The sequence below is a fragment of the Paralichthys olivaceus genome, chromosome 13 (genome assembly GCF_024713975.1).
Source record: "Paralichthys olivaceus isolate ysfri-2021 chromosome 13, ASM2471397v2, whole genome shotgun sequence".
Taxonomy (NCBI): domain Eukaryota; kingdom Metazoa; phylum Chordata; class Actinopteri; order Pleuronectiformes; family Paralichthyidae; genus Paralichthys; species Paralichthys olivaceus.
The window spans coordinates 1,846,198-1,873,581 of NC_091105.1; the positions used below are offsets into that span (position 1 = coordinate 1,846,198).

The 27,384-nt window shown below is 40.6% G+C and overlaps 5 protein-coding genes across 6 annotated transcripts; 3 read left to right on the forward strand and 2 right to left on the reverse strand.

The window, feature by feature from the left end:
* Window positions 1-53: 53 nt before the first annotated feature.
* LOC109641200 (ubiquilin-2-like) lies at window positions 54-4,031 on the reverse strand. The gene is made up of 7 exons (XM_069536656.1): window positions 3,815-4,031; window positions 3,152-3,303; window positions 2,884-3,071; window positions 2,049-2,374; window positions 1,811-1,929; window positions 1,012-1,414; window positions 54-611 (listed from the first exon to the last, which is right to left on the reverse strand). The coding sequence occupies exons 1-7, from the start codon at window positions 3,959-3,961 to the stop codon at window positions 471-473; spliced, it is 1,476 nt and encodes a 491-aa protein (XP_069392757.1). The 5' UTR covers window positions 3,962-4,031; the 3' UTR covers window positions 54-470.
* A 1,020-nt stretch (window positions 4,032-5,051) lies between these two features.
* Window positions 5,052-11,785, reverse strand: LOC109641204 (ubiquilin-2-like). Its single transcript, XM_020105583.2, has 8 exons — window positions 11,646-11,785; window positions 10,739-10,990; window positions 8,478-8,629; window positions 8,225-8,394; window positions 7,652-7,896; window positions 7,407-7,522; window positions 6,974-7,226; window positions 5,052-6,624 (listed from the first exon to the last, which is right to left on the reverse strand). The coding sequence occupies exons 2-8, from the start codon at window positions 10,889-10,891 to the stop codon at window positions 6,484-6,486; spliced, it is 1,230 nt and encodes a 409-aa protein (XP_019961142.2). The 5' UTR covers window positions 10,892-10,990; window positions 11,646-11,785; the 3' UTR covers window positions 5,052-6,483.
* Window positions 11,786-11,876: 91 nt separating this feature from the next.
* Window positions 11,877-13,287, forward strand: LOC109641201 (1-phosphatidylinositol phosphodiesterase-like). Its single transcript, XM_020105579.2, has 3 exons — window positions 11,877-12,015; window positions 12,138-12,211; window positions 12,347-13,287. Exons 2-3 carry the CDS (start codon window positions 12,159-12,161, stop codon window positions 13,185-13,187), a joined length of 894 nt encoding a protein of 297 aa, XP_019961138.1. The 5' UTR covers window positions 11,877-12,015; window positions 12,138-12,158; the 3' UTR covers window positions 13,188-13,287.
* Window positions 13,288-14,397: 1,110 nt separating this feature from the next.
* Window positions 14,398-18,267, forward strand: LOC109641206 (B-lymphocyte antigen CD20-like). The gene is made up of 8 exons (XM_069536657.1): window positions 14,398-14,526; window positions 15,649-15,675; window positions 15,719-15,824; window positions 16,171-16,290; window positions 16,512-16,568; window positions 16,744-16,953; window positions 17,179-17,301; window positions 17,498-18,267. The coding sequence occupies exons 3-8, from the start codon at window positions 15,810-15,812 to the stop codon at window positions 17,549-17,551; spliced, it is 579 nt and encodes a 192-aa protein (XP_069392758.1). The 5' UTR covers window positions 14,398-14,526; window positions 15,649-15,675; window positions 15,719-15,809; the 3' UTR covers window positions 17,552-18,267.
* Window positions 18,268-18,931: 664 nt separating this feature from the next.
* Window positions 18,932-22,729, forward strand: LOC109641207 (membrane-spanning 4-domains subfamily A member 8-like). Of its 2 annotated transcripts, none has more exons than XM_020105588.2 (7): window positions 18,932-19,037; window positions 19,691-19,894; window positions 20,020-20,130; window positions 20,427-20,483; window positions 20,562-20,705; window positions 20,891-21,007; window positions 22,194-22,729. In XM_020105588.2, the coding sequence occupies exons 2-7, from the start codon at window positions 19,724-19,726 to the stop codon at window positions 22,257-22,259; spliced, it is 666 nt and encodes a 221-aa protein (XP_019961147.2). In that variant the 5' UTR covers window positions 18,932-19,037; window positions 19,691-19,723; the 3' UTR covers window positions 22,260-22,729. The 2 variants fall into 2 exon arrangements, with proteins under 2 accessions (XP_019961147.2, XP_019961148.2); XM_020105589.2 differs by having other exon boundaries at window positions 18,934-19,037; window positions 19,697-19,894.
* Window positions 22,730-27,384: the final 4,655 nt, after the last annotated feature.

Here is a 27,384-nt window from a genome sequence, read left to right on the forward strand (position 1 = left end):
ACCTTTTAGAATGTAAGACTGTGTGAGAAAAAAATACACTCTGAAAATAAGCATTCCTAATAAATTGGTGATTTTATTAGAATAGAAATCCGAATAAAGTATAATTTATAAGTTAATACATTCCTGTCAGTCAGGAAAGATTAAAGCTAAAGAGTGAAAAAAAGAAAGAAAGGGAACGTCATCCAACCTACTGCAACTTTAGAATTAAACAATGAAACAAAACAACTGCTTAACTTTAAAGAATTTCTCTGTATCCTCATATGGAAGACGTACAGGCCTGAAACTGTCTCCGTCTGCACTAGCGAGAGAAACTAAAGCAGTGACAGTCATGGTGTCTTTGAATAGCAGCACTGTCACCACTCATTCTCAATCCCCCATCTCATCCTTACGATTTACAGATTAATGGAAAAGATGAAAAGTGACTGTAACAGCTCTAAGTCAATCTGGGGTCAGTCTTCCAGCGTCAATCCTTAAAATGGATTGGACAGCAGCCTTTCAACAGCCACATTGACGTTCCCTCTTGCCATGATAAGCGCCTGCAGGTTAGCTTCATGGTTGATGAAGCCCATGTTGTTGAGCTGTTCAAGCTGCGTCTGAAAACGAACCTGAAGCTGTGAGAGAAGAGAAAGCATATGAAGTCTGATTCATTTTATTTACAGAGGTGGAACCTTTGAGATTGTGATTACGGTCAATAATGAGAGAGAAGACAGATCTTGACCTAATATTTTAACACAACCTCTAGGGTTTAACTATATTTGCAATACTCCTGCGTGCAGTTTCTGCATCATAATACAAAGACAAATTCATCCTCTCAGATATAGTTCTGTAAACTGTCACTAACATTAAACCCTTTTTAGTTTCACTTCAAACAAAAGATAAAATACTAATTGAAATCAATATTTTAATCTAAAATGTTTGACTCGTCACATTCACAGATATAATCAATTTGTCTTTCTCAATAAACTAACTCTGACGAACTCTAACAAGTTGTTGCATCCTGATTAAACGTACCGATGGCCCATCGCTTCGAAACATCTGTAACATCTGCTGTATGCGCTGTGAGGGACGTGGTCCTGGTGGAAAGGCAGCATGGGGGGGATTCTGTGGAAGGACAACACCCCCTGTGGCTGGAGGGACAGGGCCCCTTGTGGCTGGAGGGACAGGGCCCCCCGTGGCTGGAGGGACAGGGCCCCCTGTGGCCGGAGGGACAACACCCCTTGTGGCTGGAGAGACAGGGCCCCTTGTGGCTGGAGGGACAGGGCCCCTTGTGGATGGAAGGGCAATACCCCCTGTGACTGGAGGGACAACACCTGGAGGGACAATACCCCCTGTGGCTGGAGGGACAGGGCCCCTTGTGGATGGAGGGAAAATGCCCCTTGTGAGTAAAGGAACACCGAGACTTCCCTCAGAGATACTGGAGGTGGAAGAATACAATAAAGTAAATGAAAAAATAAAGCTTTGTAGCTATGGTCAAGAAAAGCAGCTTTCAATGCCAGACAGAGAATAAACCCTCCTTAAATTAGTGATACTGATACACTGCATGCTAGTATTTAGCAACCAGACTTTTCCTAAACACCAAGAGTTTGCCCTGAAGTTTTGATGTATAGAAGAACAAGTAAAGAAGTTTCTTTACACAAACATCTTGGTAATTGTGCCACTAAACGCTGGACTGAAAGCTATAAATACTAAATTGTGTCTTTTAATACTAACAGTGCTATTTTCTTTAATGAATTAAATAATATTTCCTGAGTGGACTCATGGATGAAGACAAATCTTTAAGAATAGGTAGAATCAGGGGTGTAGCTGGTACCTGGACATGAATCCTGGGACTTCAACCTGTAATGTCTGCAGGCCCTGTTGGATCTGTTCGAGGGCCTGTCTGACTCTGGGGTGGCTCATCATAGAAAGTGTTTCTGGATTCTCCAACTCCTACATGACAAAGATAACGAAAATCAGCTTTAAAACCTGTAGAGCCCCAAAAATTGTCCCATGTCTTCCCTGCTGAACGTTAAATGTAAATGTTTGAAATGTGAAAGCTCAGCTCTGACCTGTCTCATAAACTCAGGGGTGTTGAACATGTAGGAAAACCTTCTTTCAAAGAGCCGCTGCCTCTGAGAATAGCCTGATAACAACTGTCTCGTCACGGCTAGGTTGGACATCACTTCCAGGAACACCGGGTTCTCTGAGATCTGTGACAGCATCTGTGGGTTGGGCATCATCTGCTGCTGCATCTGCTGATGCATCTGCTGCTGCATCTGCTGATGGATCTGCTGCTGCATCTGCTGCTGCTGCTGCTGCTGCATCTGCTGCTGCATCTGCGTTGAGTTGGGTGAACCCATGCCGAGACCTAACAAGCTGGACATGTCAAGTCCCCCTGAGGAGGAAGGATACAGGTGAGTAAGTTATAGGCAGGTGTGTTGGCATGTGGCATGCTGGAACCAAATCACAGCCTGTTGATAGCATGTAGCGTGTTATTGAGTGCAATGGGTGGATAAAGTATGTAGACGCATGACACATGAAGCAGTACAACAACGTTTTTTCCCCATTTTGAAGACCACACCTCAAGCTGAGAGCTAAAAGTTCATTTGCTTTGCATTCTAAGTATATGAATCAGAGGGGGGTGATCACCTTTAATCAAGTTGCCTTCAGCACTCTTGTAACACCAAAACACAACCAGACTTCAGACTCAGTCATCTTAGAACAAAAAAATATCTCATTGGAATGTTGTAGTATGTAATAATTTTGGTTGATGATGGAGAACTGTTTGGTCACATTATTGTGCCATTTTTAGAGAAATATTTCAGAGAAAGCAGAAAACATTTCAACACTAAAACCCCCTGAAGTGCAAAAACCTACAAAGTAAATGTAATGTTCTTTTCTTACTCATTCCATTAGGAGGTTGTGTCAGTGTCTGACCGATGCCGCCTGCTACAGTGGGGCTGGGGCTGCTGATGGTGCTACTGGTGGTGCTGGTGCTGGTGCTGGTGCTGCTGCTGCTGCTGCTGCTGCTGGTGTTTTGTTGAGGTGGTGAAGAAGTGGAACTTGACTGAGATGCACTTCCACCTGTTGGTCTTAAGAGACAGCAGCCATCAAATGATAATCTCACCAGTAAGCGAGACCTCTTAACACAGATCTCATGGACTATACTTACTTTGGGAAGTTCTTGATAACGAGATGAACGGTGTATCCTTCTTTGATACCACACTGCTTCAGAGTATCAGTATCCCTCAGAATCTTCCCTGTGAATATCAGCACCAGTTGGTCCTGGGTCATCTCAAATCTTTTGGATACTTCCTGTCTTAACTGGACACATGAGGAAAAAAGAATGATGGTAAATTACCAGCCGAGCAAAGTCAGCAGCTGCCTTGATGTTCCAAGAAGAAATGGTTCAGTGTATGTGAAGAGGGTTTTGGTGATTTGATTAGTTGCTAATATTATTGGGGATCATACCTGAGAAGAAGGTTTATCATAAACTACGATTTATCAGGAAGAGAAAAGAAATATGAGAAAGAACAGGTATCGGATTTGAACTAGTAAACTTTGATAGTTGTGGACAGATTAAAAAAACTGCTAATATAAAGAACATGTCCACAGTTAAAACGTTTTGACCTTTCCCCTAATTGTCAGTGAGGGAACAGTTTAGACTTAATGATGTGTCACAAATCAGGTTATATTAAACCCGGCTAACCTATCCGATGTTACATTCATGAACACATTCAGTTAACTTGATTAACGTCACGGGTGTAGTAGTCTGACAGTTGCAGGTGAAGCTAGCTAACTTTGTAGCATGATGGAAAGAGGTCAGTGAACGCACCTGTGCCACAGAGGCTTCCTCCCGAATCGATATTGTCTCGTTTCCATCCAGAGTTCGGATGTTAATCTTCATCGGGGTGTCATAGGAAGATTCATCTTTATTCACATTGACATCCTCCGCGTGGTTGCTTTTCTTTTTCTCTGCCATCTTTCCAGTAAGGGCAAGCTCAAATCGTGTCAATGGCAGTTCGTAGTGGCACTTCTGCTGGAAACAAAAACTGCCACAGATGTGTAAAGACTGTTGCCTTTGATGCTATACTGTTTAGAGGCAGCTGCCTTTGATGAAATACTGTTTGGAGGCTGATGCCTTTGATGCTATACTGTTTTGAGGCAGCTGCCTTTGATGAAATACTGTTTGGAGGCAGCTGCCATTGATGCCACAAAGTGTCTGAGAGCAACTAAAGCTATTTGTGATTTAATTAATGAGATAAATTCTGGTTTATGAAAGTGTATTGGATAGTTTGTTAGCTCTCGGGGGTTAGACTAAAATGAATGAATAAAATCTCCACATCTATCAGATCCATTATGCAAGATCTTGGTGTCTATGGACTGTATTCCCAGTATCAGTCACACTCTCCATTTGTATTTATGTTCTCTATAGACTGAATAAATATATTCAAGACAACAAAGAGAGACACACAACGTTTTACTAAGCAATTGCATATAAACCATTTAGTTTTACGACTTTGGCCCAAATGTTTTCCTTATGACGGGATCTCATAGGCATTCTTCAAGGACTCTTAGTTAAATACACTAACATCCATGAGAACATGTAAAATAGATTTATTGTTACTCCGTCAACTTCATATTTGTATGAGTTATGAACTTCTATGGTCTCAAAGCATCAGTGCGTATACTAGACAATGACAAATGAAGCTGTACGCAACAAACAGCTACTGACCTACTACTATTAAAGAACTTTTATTCTCTTGTCTTCAGTATTTACATGAATTCAGTTAACTGACAATGACTCCATGGACAGCGATATTGATACAGGCTGGCTTATCCTGTTAAAATAAAGTGAAATGTACTGATATTAAAGCAAACTAGCATTTTTGCTAACTCTGCCATATTTAAATTTGACTCTTTTATCAAATATTCATTAACTTACCTCATCTTTTTAAATAAACGTTCGTCTATCTGGTTATCGGGTGAGCAGTAAGAATCATATTATAATCTACAGTATAACCTTTTAGAATGTACGACTGTGTGAAAAAAATACACTTTAAAAATAAGCATTCGTAACAAATAGGTGATTTTATTTTAAATACTTAAAATAATTGTAAACTTATCTTTTAAAAAGACAAAATACAGAATTTTATAGTCAGAAATATATGTGGAATTTCTACATTTACTGTTTAATCTCTTTCTCCATCACTGCACAGAACTGTCAGTGACTGAGATGTTAAAGGAACATATTTTAAATTCGAAAGGTTGGTTGCAGACAAAAGAACATTACTCACCAATGATTCAAATCAACAAAACCTCCGAATGTTTAAGTTTTTCCGCAATTTTTTTCCCACATCTACTAAGATAATTTGGTTAAAAAGTCAGAAGGTAGACAAACGATTTAAGATTTAGTTAAACTTTGCATTATTTTGCAGATCCCATCAGTTACATTGAGGTATCACACATTATCATGTAGAGCCAATGTTGCAATAATGCCAGCAATGAACTTTAAAGTTGACCTCCCCTTATTCTAACATAACAGTATCATAGCCTTGGTCCAACAACCTGAACATTTTCTCTTTCTCCTGGAAACATACTCACAGCAGATACAACCATTAACATTTGATGAAGTACTCTAAACAGTTCTGATGAAAGAAAATGTGTAACAAAAGAAATCCGGATAAAATATTATATTTAAGTTAATAAATTCCTGTCAGTCAGGAAAGATTAAGGCTCAAGAGTGAAAATAAACCACATTAAAAACAAGCCGAGTGCCCAGAATGGAACATCATCCAACCTACTGCAACAGAACCCCGTTTTAAAACTCTTCAACTAAAATACAATACTTAAGAATTAAATAATGTAAACACTACTTAACTTAAATTTCTCTGCATCCTCATGTGGAAGACGTAAAGGACAGGCCTGAAACTATCTCCGTCTGCAGTAGCGAGAGAAACTAAAGCTGTGACGGCTGTGGTGTCTTTGAATGGTAGCAGCACTGTCACCACTCATTCTCAATCCTCCATCTCATCCTTACGATTTACAGATTAATGGTGTAGTGACAAAAACCCCTGAAGTTTTTTCATGAAGGGTTTTCCCTTTAACCTCTATTTCATTTCCTATTGTTTTTGCCACATAGAGTTCAGGTGCAGTGTCTCAGACTCGCAGCCTTGTTTCCAAAGAGAGGTGCAGAGAGAATGCATTGTTCACTGTAGCTTAGAATTGACTGCAAATAAAATATAATAGGACAATAAGATGCAGTTGCTTCAGTTTTTCATTGTTGCATTGCCGATGGCCATCACCAGCTGAAAATAAACTTAAATGTGGCTCCTACAAATGGAAAACAAGTGACTGTAACAGCTCTAATTCTATCTGGGGTTCAGGTCAGACTTGAATGTCATAGAGGACTGAATTTACCAAGATCATGTTGATTTAATATATTGGGCTAGTCCCCAACTCTATCAGTCTTCAAGCACCAATCCCCAAAATGAACTGAGCACGTTAGGCCAGCAGCCTTTCAATGGCCGCGTTGACGTCCCCTCCTGTTGCGATAAGCGCCTGCAGGTTAGCTTCACGGTTGATGAAGCCCATGGCGTTGAGCTGGGCAAGCTGCTGCTGAAAACGAGCCTCCGGTGCCTGAAGCTGTGAGAGAAGAGAGAGCATATGAAGTCTGATTCTTTTTATTTACAGAGGTGGAACCTTTGAGATTATGATTACGGTCAATAATGAGAGAGAAGACAGATCTTGAACTAATATTTTGAAACGACCTCTAGGGTTTAACTATATTTACAATACTCCTAAGTGCAGTTTCTGCATCATAATACAAAGACAAATTCATCCTCTCATATATAGTTCTGTAAACTGTCACTAACATTAAACCCTTTTTAGTTTCACTTCAAACAAAAGATAAAATACTAATTGATTGATTGTCTTTCTCAATAAACTAACTCTGACGAACTCTAACAAGTTGTTGCATCCTGATTAAACGTACCGATGGCCCACCGCCTGAAAACATCTGTAACATCTGCTGCATCTGCTGCATCTGCTGTGAGGGACTGGATCCTGGTGGAAAGGCAGCAAAGGGGGGGTTCTGTGGAGGGACCCCGCTCCTTGTGGATGGAGGGACAATGCCCCCTGTGGACAGAGGGACACTGCCCCTTGTGGATGGAGGGACAATGCCCCCTGTGGACGGAGGGACACTGCCCCTTGTGGCTGGAGGAACTGTGAGACCTCCCGTAGAGACACTGGAGGCGGAAGAATACATTTAGATAAATGAAAGTTGCCCTGAAGTTTTGACGTATAGAAGAAGAAGTTTCTTTACACAAACATCTTGGTAATTGTGCCATTAAATAATATTTCCTGAGTGGACTCATGGATGAAGACAAATCTTTAAGAATAGGTAGAATCAGGGGTGTAGCTGGTACCTGGACATGAATCCTGGGACTTCAGTCTGTAATATCTGCAGGCCCTGTTGGATCTGTTCGAGGGCCTGTCTGACTCTGGGGTTGCTCATCGTAGAAAGTGTTTCAGGATTCTGCAACTGCTCAATGACAAAAGTGATGAAAATCAGCTTTAAAACCTGTAGAGCCCCAAAAATTGTCCCATGTCTTCCCTGCTGAACGTTAAATGTAAATGTTTCAGGGCACAAAAGTGAAAGCTTTGCTCTGACCTGTCTCATAAACTCAGGGTTGTTAAACATGCGAGAAATGTTGGGGTTTCCTAAGAGCTGCTGCATCTGAGAATTGCCTGGTAACATCTGTCTCATCAGGTCTGGGTTGGACATCACGTTCTGGAACAACGGGTTCCCCATGATCTGTGACAGCATCTGTGGGTTGGACAATATCTGCTGCTGCATCTGCGTTGAGTTGGGTGAACCCATGCCGAGACCTAACAAGCTGGACATGTCGAGTCCCCCTGAGGAGGAAGGATACAGGTGAGTAAGTTATAGGCAGGTGTGTTGGCATGTGGCATGCTGGAACCAAATCACAGCCTGTTGATAGCATGTAGCGTGTTATTGAGTATGATGACACATGAAGCAGTACAACAACGTTTTTTCCCCATTTTGAAGACCACACCTCAAGCTGAGAGGTTCATTTGCTTTGCATTCTAAGTATATGAATCAGAGCGAGTTTCTTTCTCGAAGATAATTTAAGCATCAGGAATTTTGACATGGTTTTCAGAGAAAGCAGAAAACATTTCAACACTAAAATCTAGAAAAGTAAATGTAATGTTCTTTTCTTACTCATTGCATTAGCAGGTTGTGTCAGTGTCTGACCGCTGCTGCCTGCTACAGTGGGGCTGGGGCTGCTGATGGTGCTACTGGTGGTGCTGGTGATGCTGCTGCTGCTGATGGTGTTTTGTTGAGGTGGTGAAGAAGTGGAACTTGACTGAGATGCACTTCCACCTGTTGGTCTTAAGAGACAGCAGCCATCAAATAATAATCTCACCAGATGTAAGCGAGACCTCTTAACACAGATCTCATGGACTATACTTACTTTGGGAAGTTCTTGATAACGAGATGAACGGTGTGTCCGTCTTTGATACCATACTGCTTCAGAGTATCAGTATCCCTCAGAATCTTCCCTGTGAATATCAGCACCAGTTGGTCCTGGGTCGTCTCAAATCTTTTGGAAACCTCCTGTCTTAACTGGACACATGAGGAAAAAAGAATAATGGTAAATTACCAACCGAGCAAAGTCAGCAGCTGCCTTGATGTTCCAAGAAGAAATGCAGGTTCAATGTATGTCAGCAGGGTTTTGGTGATTTGATTAGTTGCTAATATTATTGGGGATCAGAACTACATAAGTAGAACATAATCCTACATTACCATGCGATCTAGTGCCCCTGGTTTGAAGATGGGTGCTGTGTGACAATCTAGATCTAAAATGATCTGAGTTCATACTGTCACACATGGGGGTACCTCCTGAAACAAGGTGATTCATTACATTTAGAGATGTTCCATTACTGATACCAGCATCAGACATACTGAAAATACTGGGTCAGGAACCGGCCAGTGTGGAATTTTAACCATGTAGTGTAGCATTAGCCAGAGCTAGCTAAAATGTCAGCAATTTTTGAAATATTTCACTCAGGAAAGTCCCACAAGTAAAAACTGCAACATGTCCCATAAAATCAAGAGTCCAGTGTCCAGAAATCAAGAGTCAGGTTATATTCCACTGAAAAAATACAGGTTATTTTTACATCTTTGTTCAAAAAACAGTGCGTGAAACCTATTGTGTGAATTTGATATAAAGCCAAGCAGCAAAGCTTTTGTTAACCTGGACATGCGAGCACCACAGGGTTGAACAGCGTCACAGAGGTTACTCCTTCAGTTAGCGGGAAAGGGTTGGGAAACAGTTTCACACATCAGCATCAAAGTTTGGTTTGTTTAGTGATGTTGGTCAACAGCGCCCTGCCTGGTAGACAAAGGTTCACTTATCAGCGAGCTGTCAGTTTGACCAGAGGACAGATAATGTCACAGATAATGTAAGATAAGATAAGTCTTCTGTTTCTCCTGTTTTTAGAGTAACATCTAATCTCACTGGGCAGCCACAAAGGTTTGACCAGTGCCTGGCGGTAAAGCAGTTCTCTTCTTCCTCTTCAGTTGTTTGTTGGTGGTTTGCAAACAACTGGATGTGCATTACCGCCGCTCTCTGGTTAGCCCCAATTAATCCCCGTTGTTTATCCGTTAACATTCGGTTCAAAGAGACAACAACCATCAATCATCGTTAGTTTGTGTTCGTAACAGCTTGAACTTTCTTACTAAGTTCTTGAAGTAATGAGTTTGTTTATTAAAATAATAAATGTTTTGATATTTTTTAAATACCAAAGTAGAGAAACTTGTCACTTATAATTAAGGAGCTTTTTTATTATTGTATGTATTATTGTGTTTCATTATTGGCATCCTCTCTCTCTCTCTCTCTCTCTCTCTCTCTCTCTTTCTGGAAATGGGCTCAAATAGCAATGATAGTTGAGAACCAGTATTTCCACAAAGTGCGGCCCCCGGGCCCTTCACACCCGAGGCAGTAGGTTCATCGTAAACTACGTCGAAAAGAAATACGCGGAAGTATTGGAGAGTATTGTACAAAGACTGTATATAAAGAGGTTGAACCAGGTATTTGTCTTTGACGGTTGTGGACAGATTAAAATAAAAAAAACACCTCACATGAAGAACATGTCCACATTTAAAGGTTCAGTGTGTAGAATTTAGTGACATCTAGTGTTGATCATGTTGCAGCTGAACATCCCTCACCTCACCCCTCACCTCACCCTCTCATTCCAAACATGAAGAAGAACCTGTGGTAGCTTCAGTCGTCATAAAAACTCAGAAGGTGTTTAGTTTGTCCAGTCTGGACTAATGTAAAGAACATGGCTGCCTCCGTAGAGAGGGTCCCCTCCATGTAAATATAAAGTACTTAAATATAAAGTATTTTCTGGGATAAAGAAAACTATAATTCATTTAGATGGCACAAACATCGTGAGGATTATTCTACATTAAACCTCAGTTCCCTTTCACCTGAATCTTTCACCCTGGACCTTTAAGACGTTTTGACCTTTCCCCTACTTTGTCAGTGAGGGAACAGTTTTCACTGGATGCTGCGTCACACGTCAGGTTATGTTAAACCCGACTAACTAATCCCACGTTACATTCATGAACACAGTCAACGTGATTCACGTCACGCGTGCAGAAGTCTGACAGCTGACAGGAGAAGCTAGCTAACTTTGTAGCATGATGGAAACAGGTCAGTGAACGCACCTGCGTCACAGAGGATTCCTCCCAGATCGCGATTCTCTCGGTTCCCTCCGGAGTCCTGACGTTCAGCACCATCGGGGTTCCCCGGGAAGAGTCATCTTTATTCGCATTGACGTCCTCCGTGTGGTCGCTGCTGCTGCTGCTGCTCTCCGCCATCTTTGCCGCTTCTTCTTCTTCTTCGGTATGGTTGACGGCAGAGGTGATTTTGCGTCGGCGTGTCGCCGCCACCTATCGACGCTCAGCTGAACTGCAGCTCTACAGTTTGAAGAAGGAGACAAATGTCATATTTTGTGATTGTAGGATAATTTGTCATATTACATGTAATTACAGTTAGAAAGTAAATTACCTGTGTAAAGTTTACTTTATATGCGTATTCATTCTTCTACAGCCCAGTTCCACCCCATCACATTTAATTGTATATATTTGTTTTTAATATTCTATAATATCTCCCACATGTATGAGTATTGCATGCTACTCATTATTACTTCACTAGCCATGCAACATACATCATTCATTTCATCAACATATGCACCAAAGGTTAAAGTACTCGTTTTACAGAATGGCCTATTTCAGAATGATGTAAATTATGTAATTGAATTACAGTTATTGACACATTTTAATGTTGCTGCTGAAAATAATATAGAAATAAAATAACCTATAATTTTCATGGAATACATTTATCTACAGTACTTCTCTGGCCTTGATGACAACTCAAAATGCTTCACACTACAGGCCACATTCAGCTATTGCTCAAAGTTACTAGTCACTCATGATGTAAAATATGTGTAGTGCTGTAAAAGGATCGATGTTTGTCATTGAAGTGCACAAATACTGGAAAACATATAAACACTAAAGTGAAGTAAAAGTACCACAAAATTGCCTTTTAAGAGCAGTAATCGAGCTTTCATACTTTCCACTACTGCGTGGTTTTGGTCCTCTGGCTCTCGTTGCACTGCTGAGTCATCTTTGTAATTTTCTTTGTGCTGATGGAGCAGCATGGATTTGACATCGTTCCCAGTGAAAATTAAGAAATATCTTATCTAATCGGACTGGGTTTCTTTTCACCGCGAAGGGATCCACCTTCTCAAACATCACAATCTGAACCACCCTGTTCGATTGTTCCACATCAAGAACAATCAGTCTGATTCATACAGCTGATTACTGCGGCCCACACCTACAAATTCTCAGATAACCAAGGAATATAAGTTTGGGATTTCTGGTTGCACGGTGTCCTTTCTGCCCATCGCAGCAGTTGGTGTTGAAATCCTCCTGGCTCGAAGGTAAGGTAGAAAACGGTTGAATTTTAGCTAACTGTAAACCAGCTTGATCGGATACTTGGTTAGTAATTTAACCAATGATTTTGATGTGTTAAATGCCCAATTTTTTCCATATCCTTTGGTAGATTTCTCATATTTCTGCAAGAATGAAGGCTGGTCACAAGTGTCTGTTTTTCCAGCATGTTTTGCTGTCTGTCATGTGAGTACAATATTAATTTTTGCACATAAAAGTAAGGAGTATGTTGTTTTTATGCTGCAATAAACTAATACTGCAAATGCTGCAATTTGGTGGCACTGGAGTCACTGTAACAATCCAAATCTTCTACATCTTTAGACTTTTGTGCCACGGCAAAGGGGTTTTCTTCAACGACAACGGAAACCTCGTACTCCCTGGGTCCTACAGAATTTCATGGATGGCAGGCGTTGAGGATTTCCGCACCCTGTCGCTCATGACCATCCCTGGTACCCATGACACCATGGCCCGCTACGGAGGCCCAGAGAGCGAATGCCAGGCTTTGACCCTGAATGATCAGCTGAGGGCTGGCATCCGTTTTTTGGATCTCAAAGTGTTTGGTCTGTTCGACACCCTCTATGTCATGCACGGTGTCATGTATCAGCGTAGCAGTTTCAAAGAGGTCCTGGACACAGTTAAAGCTTTCCTGTCAGAGTTCAAGACTGAGGCTGTGCTCATTAGAGTGCAACCAGAGTCTTTTGAGAAGAAAAAGGTCAATGACATGGTGAAGAGTCTGCTCGGCAATGACCAACACGTCTGGGTGACCTCTGGGATGCCAAACATGGGTCAAGTCAGGGGGAAGATTGTCTTTTTGCAGGAGAGCACCTTCACCCTAGGAATCCCCCTGGTGGAGACAGAGGGTAAAAGCGAGGTTACCAATGTTAAAGATAAAGACAACAGAATAATAAAACAGCTGAACCAGGCCAATGAAGCCTGCGGAGGAGATAATGCTGTGATGACATACACTAGTGGCACTGGCTTCGGTACTTTCATGGGAATGTTTCTGACTCCAAAACGAGTGGCTGAAAAGGTTAACCCATGGCTTGATCAATACCTGAGGCAGTTCTACCCCAATAAGCCCAGACCATGCTTTGGTATCATTGCCATGGACTTCCCTGGCATCGACCTCATTCAAACTGTTATTAATATCAACTGGTGGTAGAAGTCAGGAAGATATACACAGTGTGAGCCATGTGTTAGAGAACTCACACGTCTTCATTGTACATTCTCGAAAGAAGGAATAAATATCTTGTAAACCAAAACTGATTCTCTACTCGTCATCATTTTCTGACCAAAACTAAGAGAAAAATAAATATTATTTTACTGCCTCCTCCTCATTGATCTGACGCCTTATTTGCTTTGTGATGTCACACTTCAGTTTCTTTGTTTGTCACGTCCCTGAAATGTGTCCAGGGGGAGAAAACGGGCGTAACACATGTGAACGAGACCAGGAGAACAAACAGAGAGAAAACTGATGGTATCACACGAATGAGTTTATATAAAATATAGTCAGGAGAATAATAAAAGGTGAAATAGGAGCTGAACAAGAGCCTCAGGAGACATTTACAGAAATTATTATTGAACCTTAACATTAACTTAAAAATGAAAAATAATAACAATAGACCAAGAATAACTAGACTGGCACTCAGTAGAGCACAAACCTGCACCAAGGTCCAACTATCATGAAAGTCTAGATCTTAGAAACATAGAAGTTAGAAATACAAATGAAAAATGAGTGACATCACATACATGCAAATAAAAAAATATTTATCAAAACCTTGAACCGCACGTTTTTGGGGCGTGGCCTCTGATTGACAGTTTGGCCGGATGCAACAATAATTGCATACAGAAAAAGATAAATATCAGCTGGGTGTTGAGATGATGAATGAAAAACACAGCCCAGCGGATTATCACAGCAAAAGTTAAGAACTAAATGTTAAATCAAATCAAATGACAATATATCAACATTTTTCATTTTTCTCCAGTTGTTTGTCGTTCCCTCCATCCTTCAGGCCACTTTCTCGTAAGGATGAAGTGTGACGGATAAATGATGAATGTCGGGAAATGGAAAACGATGAAACACGATTCCGTTTACGTCATAATCAGATTTAAAGGTACAGTGTGTAAAATGTTGTGATAACGAGTGTTGAAATGACATGAAGGAAAACTGGAACCCTGAATTTCTTGCTACGGCCCTGCTCATCCCCCCTCCTGCTCCTCTGTGGTGTTTTTATAAACACTCTTGTGGTTTTAGATTGTAAAAAAAAAAAAAAAAAACATCTTCTAGATAAAAGCCCCTCTGAATATTCCCAGAAGTACCTCCTCCAGATGTACAGACACTGAGGCTGCACAGTCGCTGAAGGGTTAAGGTTTTTGGAGGAGGTACTTCTGGGAACAGGCAGCCATCACGTTTCTGCTCCTCTGAAACTTAACTGCGCACTAACACTGAAGTCAGGCTCGTTTCCACACAGGCTCGATTCTTCAACAACAAACACAACCAGGTGAGTCCACGTGCTTCAGGCTGTGACCCAGTCAGGTTTAATGTCTGACATGTTGCGTCGCAGGGTTTGAACTGACAGGAGGTGAAGTGAAATCAGGAGGATTAAAGTAAAACAGGAAGTAGTTGATGATTTAGTTTAATGCAGGTATAATAAAAACCTTTCATTAAATCAGATGTTCCTCTCTGGAAGTTAGAAAAGTCTATTTACCTACGCAACTGAGGAAAATGACCCGGATGTATTTCAGCAGCCGTCAGAATAAGAGCTGTCCTAATTCTCTGAAGGATTAGGAAAGGAAAGGAGCTTCAATGCTTCCTAACTTATTTCCTTTAGCAGAGGAAACGTCGGACCTTTACTAAAGGTAAGGAGAAAATCTTTGCTGCAGCGATGCAACCTCATAGTTGCTCCTGGTTACACCCAAGTAATAATATTTATTAATATAAATATCATGATTAGAAGTAAATAATAATATAAATATCAGAATTAAATAATATAAATATCATGATCAGAACGAAATAATAATATACACATTTAATGATTAGAACTAAATAAAAATATAAATATCAGAATTGAATAATATAAATATCATGATTAGAACGAAATAATAATATAAAAATTTAATGATTAGAACTAAATAATAATAAAAATATAAATATCAGAATTGAATAATATAAATATCATGATCAGAACAAAATAATAATATACACATTTAATGATTAGAACTAAATAATAATAAAAATATAAATATCAGAATTGAATAATATAAATATCATGATTAAAAACGAAATAATAATATAAAAATGTAATGATCAGAACTAAATAATCATATTGAAATGATTTGTTAATTTTCATTTTTAATGAAATCTATCTGGTTCTTGGTTTGTGTGAGTATCTGATGGTTAAGTGTTAAATGTATTAATGAAAACATCTTTTCTCATGACGTGTCATTCTCCCAAAACATCTTTCGGTAAATTTTCCCACCCGCCTCCTTCTATAATTTTATTTCCAACATTGCTAACAAACTACAAATAGTAAAAACATAGAATGAAAAACCAGCCATCCACCAGGTGATGATTCACATGTTATGGTTTCAAACGTTCATATGCTGTCTTGTCTCTGTCTCAGGAAAGATGTCTGTCTCCTTGACCAAAGGTGAGGGGGTCACTGTGTTCACTTTGACCTTTGACCCCCAAAGTCCCTGTCCGCCACTGTGCCAAATCCTGAAGTCCCTCTGTTACAGCCCAGCTTGCTGCAGTGTGTCCGAGCACCTGAGGACGATTCAGAGAATGTCAGTACTTGGGGTGAGTTACAACCTTTACCTCCGCACAGTTCGTTTATTTGTCCGTCTGGATTACTCAAAAACTGCTGATGCTATTTTTGCGGAGGGCTGGGACCCAAAGAGGGAAACATTCAATCAGGGAGTGGATCTGGATAAACAGACAAATCCAGGATTTGCTCTGCAACCGTCTGTTCTACGTTTCTCTGAGAACTTGAGCTTTAACTTTCTAGTTTTTTCTTTTTATGAGGAATCTTTTCTTTCCTCTCTGATTGGAACTTTAAATTAAAACATGTTAGTGGTCTTGTTAAACGTGTGGTAACCGTGCAGATGTTTGAAATCTTGTTCATTCTGCGTTTCCTGCTCCACAGGCTCTGCACATTATGGTTGGTTTGCTCAACATTGGCCTCGGAGTGATTCTCCTTAACAGTGGAGGTGGCTCTTCGTGGCAAATGGATGAAACCTTGTTTCCTGTTTGGTTGGGAGTATTGGTAAGCAGGCTTTTGTCGGATTTACTTTTTTTCAACAAATGTCCTTTTGTGTTGTGACTAAAAACCCAACAGGATTTTCCTCTGAGCTGTTCAGCTGAAGAGATTTTATTTGCACACAGTTGTCAGCAGGATTACACAAAAGTCTTCATCGACCAAATGTATTTTTATTTAGTGTTTGTGTGTAAGAATGAATTTCTACGATTTCTCTGTCTCCTCTCTAGTTTATATTATTTGGTGTGATGTGCATTATCTCGGAGAAGTTCCCCAGTCTATGTCTGGTGAGTAGTTCAGATTTATAAAACGTTATCTTTTAATTTATTGTCCTCTCTTCTTCTTGTTTGAATCTTTTTGTGCACGCTACATGAAATGTCACAGAATTCCCAAGAATTCCTTGGTGTTGTATCTGTTTTCCATTTAATTGCATCAAAAGAACTGACCAGACTTGTTTTCCAGGTCAGCATGAATGTGATTCTGGGCATGACGGGAGTTGCTTTTGCCATAACAGCCATCGTACTCTACAGCTTCAACATGGCAAACATCGACATGTGGTGGATGTGTGAAGATGACAATTATGAATACAGGTACAAGACAAGAATGACCACAACGTCTCCTGAGAAGAGCATCATCCTGGAGAGATGCATGGCGGGCCGAGATCTGACTCTGGTACGTTTTGGTGATTTCAGCAAACGAACTGAGGAACATAATTTAACATAAACAGACATTTTAAGACGAGTGATGAGCATTTCTCACTGTTTTGTGATATTTAATAGACTTGGTGTATATATTGTTTGAATAAATCTAGTTTTGAGTGAGAAAGTATATCATTTGTAGGATTTAATTTATCCAATGTACAAATATGAGAACTTTTTTTTTTTTACGTCCCACCAGATGGTCTTGAGAGGCATCAATGGCGTGTTGATCGTCCTGTCGGCCCTGGAGCTCTGCGTCGCCCTCAGCTCTGTCGTCCTGGGGATCAAGGCTCTGAGGAGCAGGGACAAGAGAGAAAAAGAGGTAGATTACACACAATCACATTTCATTGTTGGAACCTGGATGTGTTGACTGAACACAAAGACTTTCGTCTACTGGCTCTAGAGTTGTAGAATGTACAGATTAGAATGGTATTGATATTCTCATCTGACGTCTGATGTCAGTCCCCTGAACATTAATTACATTTTCATTTGTGTCACTGATTCTTTTCCTCTTTCAGAACAAAGGAGACCCGGAGCAGCAGAGACCTCTTCTGGAGGAATTCACCAAGTGAAACTAAAGCCTGAACTAAGACCAGGAAGGTGTCATAGTTTGCATTAGCATCAGTGATTTAACTCAGCTTAACTTCTTCTCCTTCAAGGTTTGGTTTCAAATATTTGCGCTAGCTCTTCACAGTAGTTTTGTTTATCATCTAAACTGTAAATGCTGCTTTCCATTTGTGTTTCAGTCAGTTTGGAGGGAAAAGGGAGATTCGTGCACGTACGTGTCTGCATGTAGCACCAATAGACTTATGTGTTCATTAAACTTTGTTAGAGATAAAGGTTTCAAAACTACAGACTGCAGTATTCCATTATATTCCTGCAGTGAACAGTATCATGAAAGCTTCAAGCTTATGTTTGAGATGAAGATGAACACAAACACAAATATTTCTTGAGTTTTTCCATTAGATACTTTCTGTTTAAGTTGAAGTTTTTCTTAAGAAATAAACCCAGCTGATGTGATCATGCTTTAATTTCATCTGTGGTAGAATCAATATATTCTTTTTTGTGCTGTACAATGTGTTGTTACTTTAAAATCTTACACAGTTGTAGAAAGTACTTTCGGCCCAGAAACTGTGTTTAAGTATAATTTTAGTACTTGTACTTTACTTTACTATTTCCTTTGCCAGCTGCTTTATATTACTACTTCACTATATCAGAGTAAAATGTCCTTTTTACTTGGACTGCTTGTATTTGACATTTCAATAAAATCAAACCTGACATAAGAAAATGTGATGATTTCTTCCTCTTATTAAATTACACAGAACTGTGCAGTTGAATTATTAATTCTGAGAAAAGCTTGTTATCGGTCTGTCGGCTTTCGACCGGCACCTCTGGACTTTTGGAATTTATTGATCTTGTTCATTCAGAAGAACTACAGCAGAGTTTAATGTAGTAACCTCATTTCATATTTTAATGATACAGGCAAGGTTTTGAAAGTTGATTTTAATTAAAAACAGGTATTTTTAACATGTACCAGCCTGTTGCTTCAAATCAATTCATCCAAACATGAATCATGGACATTCAACGTGTCCTTTTTCAAACTGTTTCACAAAGACACTACTCTCAAGTTACGTGATTTAACATTTGCCATCTTGAGAATAATGGTTTTTAGTAAATATATTTGAATAAAAATGGGAAAAATGGGGAAACCTGTGTTTTTCCCCCAGAATTAATTTTCTATTCATAATTATAATAGATGATATAAATACTATCAACTATTAAATTGTCAATTAAACAATTGCATTATTACATTATTCAATTAAAAATAATTCCTTGAATAACATATTCATATACAGACACACTAACATGTTCTGTGCTGTGTGCTACTCTATGAGTCGATGCTGCTGCAGCTTTAAATCTGTAATGAAGAGACTTTTATTTTGAAGAAAAGACAGCTGGGTAGGGGCGGGTTCTTTTGCTGTTGACTGAAGACAGGGTGGGAACTTGTTTGTGTGTGTGTGTGGGGGGGACAAAGTGTTTCACGAAGAAACAGAGAAGGTAAGTTCTCATACAACACAACAAAACAAATGGGACTTTTTAAAAACTTCATTTTTATAATATTTTACTTTGGTATCTGCATCCTGAGGCTTTTTGTTCCTTCATTCCACGAGGTTTTGATTTTCAAAGGAGAATAACATTTATTCCTGTTGCATCACAACACATGTTTGGGTTTGATACGAGAACCATGCACACAAAAGGAAAAGACACACGTATGTAATTGTTTTACTTTCTTTCCCTTCTGTCTCGTTCTCTCGGTGCGATGAGAAGACTGATTTGTGGTGGAGGTCACAGAGGTGGAGCTCAGATATTAACATGTTGTATCTTTGTCCCTCTGGTTGAACAGAATAACAGACGTGCCCCAGCTCATTTAACTTTTTTAAATGGGACAACATGCAGCTAGTGCAAGTCAGATTAACTCCAATCTAAAACCGTTAGATACCGTTTTATATTCATAAGTCCCATGGGCAGAGCCAGGCTAGCTGTTTCCCTCTGCTTCCAGCCTTTATGCTGAGCTAGGCTAATGTCTTCCTGCATGGCTCCAACTTCATTCTTATCAGCTCCAGCCGTAATCAAACTTCTCATCTGAATAAGAAAAGCCAATAATTGTAATTTCCAAAAACTGCTGAACCGTCAGTACCTCACCTGTCCAGTTGCAGGTGCGTGTGCCGTCAGGAGCGTGAAGGATGACTGTGACTCTCGCCAAAGAGAAGGAGGTGACCGCGATCACCATAAAGGCCGACAGCAGGAGCCCGGTTCCACCGCCGAGCCAGATCCTGAGGGCTCTGTGCTACAAGGCCGTGTGCTGCTCGGTGAACAAGGGGCTGATCAAACCCTCTGTCACTGCAGTTCTTGGGGTGAGAAATTAAAAAAAAGATCTATTGGTGGACACATGAATAAAGTGAAACACATGAATAAAGTGAAACACATGAATCACACACAGAGCTGCTCTTAAGAGTGAACGGTTTTGAATCTGTTCCAGACGATTCAGATCATGGTGGGCCTCTTCCACGTGGCGCTCGGGCCGGGACGACCTCCCTTACACCCTTGGGATTTGACTGATATTGGAGCTTCTTACTGGCTGGGTGCTGTGGTAAAATAGCATTATAATTACTTCCAGTGGTGGAAGTACTCAAACATTTTACTCAAGGTAAAGGTAAAAATAAATAGACTGAAATGTACTGAAGTGAAAGTACAACAATAATTTTTCTACTTCAGTAAAAGGTAAGAATTTGCATTTAAATGTACAAACAGTATGAGAGTGTGTTTGTACATGAAAACTGAAGTATTAAAAACATGTATACATGAAAAATAACAAAGTAAAAGTACTACACTGTCCCACCACTGATAACAATGACAACATGATTTTGAATCAACCTTTTCCTCCAGTACACTGCAGCTGGAATCACGTCCGTTCTGGCCGGACAGTTCCCTTCTCAGTGCCTGGTGAGCAACGTCTCCTGTCTCATCAAATATTATCGAATGCTATTTGAATACAAGGATTTTTTCCCCCATCACCTTTAGGTGATCGTCACCGTGATCGTGAACATCGTCAGTGCAGCGTTTGCCTTCACTGGCATTGTGCTGTTCAGCATCGAACTTCAAGAAATCAACATGGGCAACATGCGGCCCTGGGCTTTCTACAATTATTCCGACCCCTCTTTAGACGTAAGAACATTTACAATTATTATACCTGAAAGCAAAATCTACAGTAACTGACAAAACTGCCTCACACTGCCCCTGACACTCTGACTTGAGACCTGATGCAATTGTATATAAATGTATAAATATTCAGTATTAATGTTGGAAACTGAACTGTGAAGCAGGACAATGTGTGTGTTCTCGTCCAACAGCGCTTATTGGCGAACGTTGATGCCGTGTCATTCATGCTGGCCGTTCTCCAGCTGTGCGTTAGTGCTGGTGTCGCTGGTGTGGGCATCAAGGCGGTGATCAATATGAGGAAGAAAGAGGTATGAACCAAAACGTACATCCATTATTTATCTACAGCAAACCGGAGGACGGCTGGGGGTCAGCTCTTAAGGTGGGAGAAGCAAAATTGTAGTTTTAGTGGTTGTGTTGGAAGCTGGAGGGCCATCGGGATCTGTAGAGGTTGTAGACATAGACTGAAAATAAACACTTCCTTCCAAGTCAAAGTGCATGTGCACTTTGACTTTGTTTGGTCCATGTCCCATCCAGTCATACGGAGGAGACAGGATTTGTGATTTATACTCCAGCTTGCCACCAGGGGGCAATCAAGACGCTTGCTGTCATCCATCTTTATAAATAGTCTGTGGGTTGTAGCAGGTGTGTAAGAGACAACATCTGGATTTCTGGGGTGTCTTCTGTTTGCAGTATTGAAAAAATGAGGAAAAAGTCAAAAATCAAACTTACTCTGTTGTTGATGACACATTTAGAAACAGGTGAAGAAGACAATGGATTGAATAAAGACAAAAACTCAAAGATCCAGAATCAAACAAGTCAAAATCAGGAAACCAACAAACTGAAACACTGCGAAAAAGAAAAGCTGATCAGAGACGAAGGAGAGGTGGGAGCACAGGGACTATGATATACTGACAGATAACTGAACTCAGGTGAAACACATGAGAGACAATCACAGAGGTGAGACAGGAAGTGAAACAAGCAAGAGACACACGAGGAGAGAAGCTTCAAAGTAAAACAGGAACTAATTCAGAAGCAAACAGAGACTTTCAGATGTGTGCACCGGACTCCGGATATTCTCCTGAAATCATCCAGAGGTGCCAACACAAATATCTGAGTCAGTTTTTCAAGATAGTCGTAGAGGACAAATACTTCAACTTACAAACAAGATGAGATTCAAGAGATTCTGTTAACAACGACAGTGTTGTGTGCCGTAAACAAAGACACGTGATCTTCCACCCCTCACCTGAACGTTCCAGACATTTTCCTGTTGTTTTGAACGTGTCTCACTCTTCAATCTCTTTATGTGGAAGACAAAAATGTTCCAGAGCCGATTGAGCAGACATTCTCCAGAGTCCAAAAACCGCTGCGCAAAATACGTAACAAAAGTCTAAACACAAGAAGATCAGAAAATCAAACACAATTCCACCAATACAAAGCTTAAAAAAAGGCACAATCATGTCCATGAAAGTTGATTTTTGTTTCTCTTCCCATCAGGCTGGACAACATGTCGGAGATCAGCAGCCGGAGTCGGAAATCTTCCTGACCAGTCCCTGTGCTTAGGATGGGTCCTCCCATCAAACCACAGATTCCAGAGCTTTCCTCCTTTCTAGATGCAGATTGTCTTTGTCTCCTTTTAAAACCTACAAACCTGCGATCAGGTTCATGTCGGGCTGATTCTGTGGTTCTTCTTTGGGGGAATCTCATTATTAACCAAACACGTGGATGCATGCGAAACCACGTTATATCTCAAACACACCGTGACAACACCGGAGTCTGATTCAGGTGACTGTAAATGTTGAATCACAAACTTCAGTGGGAAATAAAATGATGTGCACGGAATAAAGTTCACATTTGTGAAGTCTTCATTTTTAGTTTAATCCTCTCTGTTCAAATGTTTTAACCACTTCAGCATTTCTCCGCCTCTTCAAGATCTTTTTCTTTCATTTCCTCACCCTGTGATGACACTGGTGGCCACTAGGTGGTGCTCGTTCTCTCAAATAAAAAAATAAAAAACCAGAACAATCCCTGTCCATCACTTGTTTGTTGGTTTTTTTCTTGTGCACAGTTTAAAGAAAACTGTGTTTAAACAAATTCACCAACATCTTCGTTCTTGTCTGGTCCCAGTGAACGTCTGTGACTGTTGACGGTTTACGTTGTAAATATTAAAAGAATAAACAGAAAAGACATTTTACAAATGAGATGTAGATGGATTATGTGTTTGGTATATGTTGAACTTTTGTTATATTTCTATCACATTGTTTTACTGCTCACACCCTCTTTATTAAAGTGTGTCTCCCACCATTGGATGTTTTCATCATAACACGATTCTACACTCCACCCGTTACACAAACACGTCCAAGCATTGTGTATTTTTTGTCTCGTAATTCTCAAACCAAAATTCCATCCACGATGACCCCCTTCCCTCGCTGCACCGCGTGTAGTTTTAAAATAGCATCACTGAGCTGAAAGGGAATTGTGGGATCGTGGGCAGCTGCGGCAAAAAGTAAAAAAAAAACACGGGTCACACAACAATGTGCCCACAGTCACACTTTCTTCGAAACTGGAGTTTTAGTTCTGGAGGCTGTGGAGAATTAGGTTTGCAAACATCGCAGACGCACCTGTCCTGTTTTTGTTTTCAGCCAACTACGCTCAAGAATTACAAGCAGGTGCCTCGGACCTGCAAGTTGACTCATTCTGAATTCCTGTAGCACAACAACAGCTACAAACACACAGCGCGGCTTAAGGCCGAGCCGCAGGTATGTCTGTGTTGTTCATGTATCATCAATCCTGAGGAGTGATGTGTGTGATCTGCATTTAAAGGTACAACATCCAGAAACACACAAAACACACGTCAGTTTAACTTTAATTCAATTCTCAAGTTGCCTGAAATTCATAGAAACTGACGTGTGAACAGAAGGTTTCTGGTCTGAATCCACGACCAGCAGATAAACATCTGTGAGAAAAGCAGAGGAACAACTAGAAGAGAACATAACTAAGAACAGCACCAAAATTTTAACTCACCGGATCTGGACTTTTATTTGGATCTGGACGAAATTACACAAACTCAGATGTTTTAATAATAATCTGCTAAACATTGTTGATTCGTTTTTTTTATCAAGATCCATTAAATGATGAAAAACGCTTTCTAAGTGTTTCTGTAAATGAAAGCCAGAGATTTAGTTCTCTTAGATAAACACATAAAAACACATCAACTACTCAGAGAGATGTTGTTCAACGGTTGGCCACGTGTAGATGGAGCTCACTGATAGAGTCGGTATCGAACCACAGGGTTTTATCCACTTTAGGGAAATGAACCTGCTGAGTGAGAGAGAAACCGGTTTATTTAAAATACTGAGGAGGTGGAGTTGTACAATCTGCATCTCCTGAGTTTGTTTTTCTCGTGAAATTCAGATGCACAGAGTCGTCACTCAGCAGGTTTTAAGGTCGAAAGATATGAGAGGAGGAGGAAGACGCCTCGTGCCACATCAACCTGTCGGGTCTTGCCCTGACATCGGTATGTACGGAGTGAGGACAGACCTGCAACGAGGGCGAAGACGGTGACAGAGGTGGCGAGCGAAGACCAGGTGTTTAAACACAGAGAGTAAAAGTCAAGAGGTTTCTGGTTTCAGATGCTTTTCATCGCAAACTCTTCATGTCAGTTTACTTGAAGCAGAGGCCTCGGGTGAAACACTAAAACACAAACCGTGGACACGATCAGAAAAACACCAGACAAGCTACAAATACACGATTAAGATCTGCAGAACTCAGAGCAGCTGCACAAACAGGAGTTCATTCTCACATCACACACGTTATGAGGATTTCAGACACGCACGGAACTCCGAAACATTTCCTGAAATTCAGTCAGTTGCTCAGGATATTTTCCAGAACTTTACCTGAGTGAGTCCTCGTGAGAACACAGACGGAAAATACACGTACAGTTCACGCGAGCGAGTGGGCGTGTCCATGATGATTCAAACACGTGACGGACGCAAGAACACAAACGTCTCAGGATGAGAAAGAGGAGCACTCCTGCTGCCCCCCCCCCCCCCCCCCCCCCCCCCCCCCCCCTCCCCCCCTCGTCTGTATGTTTCATTCTGTATTTTGTATTCAGACAATCTCCAGAAAGGGAATTTAGCCGATTCCAAAAAATCTGTGGTTCAGGTAATGTATGTATCAGCTGATTAGCAAAGTTCTGTCTCGTCAATAGCAGCATTGCTTCTCAGCCACACGACTTGTTTCTATATCAGCAGAGGATTCTGGGACGACGGACACACGTCGCAGACTTTAACGGTGGACAGCGAGAGGAGTCCTCTCTGAGGTGTCCCCCGGCAGAATCCTCTTCAAACAGCTGGAACACTTCACAGAGAGCCGCAACAGCATCCCACCCAGAATCCTCCAGGAGGATCGTAATCGTGGACGTCCACGTGGGAACATATTAGAGCATTAGAGTAACTTCATTGGTTTTTTATTTGAAGTCTCGTCCACTTTGCTCAGACGAACGGAGCCCCTCCCACACACCGGCCCACATGCACCATCTGATTCAACCAAAATGGCTGCTTTTCTTTTTTTTCTTTTTTTTTTTCCTTCACTCTGAATTGAGCCTGAGTTCACGGTTGCATCGCGGTGACGGGCGCCAGTACAATGTCGTCCTGCAAGCCGGACGAATCGTTTTGCTGCCACGTGATGTTTTTCTGCGTTCCTGAGGTCACCTGATGGGGCCGGCGCTCAATGCAGGACTCTGTGACCAGATCATATTCATGGAGGAGTAATTCTGCTCTGATTAAAAGCATCACTTCTTCTATTCAGAGGTTTTGGGTCAGCCGCCTCTTCAGCCCACCTGGGCACAGACACAAACCAGCCTGTAGCTGTGACACAAACCTAGTTTTTTTATTATTATATCTTTAAACTCTTGTTTTGTTCTGTCTGTGAGATTTTACTGGTTTGTTTAATTCGATGTGTTTTTTAAGTGCACCAGAAGAATTTGGATGGGTCACTTCCAAAAGTGGAGCTGTCGGTCTGTGTTGATCATTTCAGGCTGTTTCTGTTCAAGCTTCTTTTCTGTCAGAGCTGCTGATGAAGCAGAATCAGCGTCTCGGTGAACACTGATGTAAGTCGGTGAGCTGCCAGTGGAAAATTGGAGATTTTCAGTTCATTAAGAAGCCAAAGGGGAAACTTGAAATTCCTGCCGTCTCAGCTTCGTTCCATTGGCAAACAGGTATCCAGACAACAAGCTCTGTCTCCTCTCTGCGCCAGGCTGCAGAACCAGAACCAGAACCCCGTCCTCCGTGATCTCATCCACGTTACTCTGGTTTGTTTCAAGGATCCTCATCCCTTTTTGTTGTTTTGGCCTCAGTTTCATGACTTCTCCTGCTTCTTCTCAGTCTGTTGAGACTTTTCTTGTGAAATCTGTGTAAATAAAATAAAATCACCTTGAACATGAACTGGAGCAGATGCAGACGCAAACAGTTCTGTGGCACTGCACCAGAAGTTCTCACCCTTTCATGGGCCAAACAAAGCAAAGAGTGTGTTTGACCTTCTCATCATGGATCAGTTGAGTGTTTACAAGAGAAATCTGCTGTTTTTTTGTTTTGTTAAACAGTTGTTATTCATTTTCGTCCATTTTCATTTTGTGATGAAGCCAAATATGTTAAAATCTTGAGTTTTCAGGCTGGGATGAAAGGTCAGAGGTCAAATTCAGCTTTAAGCAATCACCTTTGTAGAGGATGTAATGTCCAAATTAAACTACAGGGAGCGTTTTCTTTTACTCGCAGTATACATCCTCATATCATAACGTCCAAAACATTAGTATTTCACATTTTTGAATAAATGTTCATATTTAAATCTTGGATTCTCGAGTTTTGATTTAATTTTCTTTACCTCGTTTCCTTCTGCTAATGTCCACACTAAGCAAAAAAATAAACATGTACATTTAGACAAGGACGTCTGAACCACTTGTTTTTCTTTGCACTTGTTCTGTCTGAGCACTTGAGCCGAGGGAGTGAACCACTGCAGGGACACGAGTCTCTATGTGCCGAAGATAGAAAAGCCACAACCACGTAATTACTGAGCTCTATGGGTGTTTCCAAACCAGCAAACCAGAATATCCTCTTTTTCTTTCTAAGCTGTATATTACTGTGACACCTCAGAGGGGTTGATATTAGGTATTAGCTTTTTACTTACTCTGCTGACATCTGACATTTCTGTGGCAGGAAAAAAATATTCTGTTAAGGTTTCCGTAAGTGGAGGCTGCAGTCGGAATAAAAAAAATATAAATGTAAAAATATAAATGATGTCTGAAGAGAGAAGGAGATTTATTAAATGTTTAAATATTTCTTACAGCAACAATTTAAAGGGGACTTGAAAAGTGTTGGTTGTTGGAAAATAAAACATGGTTGGTATAACGTATGATTTGTGTTCGATATTAGTAGTTCTATCTTTTCTTTTGAACAGTGAATTAAAAATAACACAATCCAGCATTTTTAAATGATCTTACAATTAATATTTCAGTTGTTTCTATTGGTTGATCACTGCACCCGAGGTCTTATTTTAATTAGATATTACATGAAACACAAATCATGACCTTAACTTACTATAAGTTGATCTACATGTTTTCAGTTTAATCCTGTGACCACTCGGAAATCCGTCATCAGGACAAACTGCAACTGCACAAAAATATACAAACAGA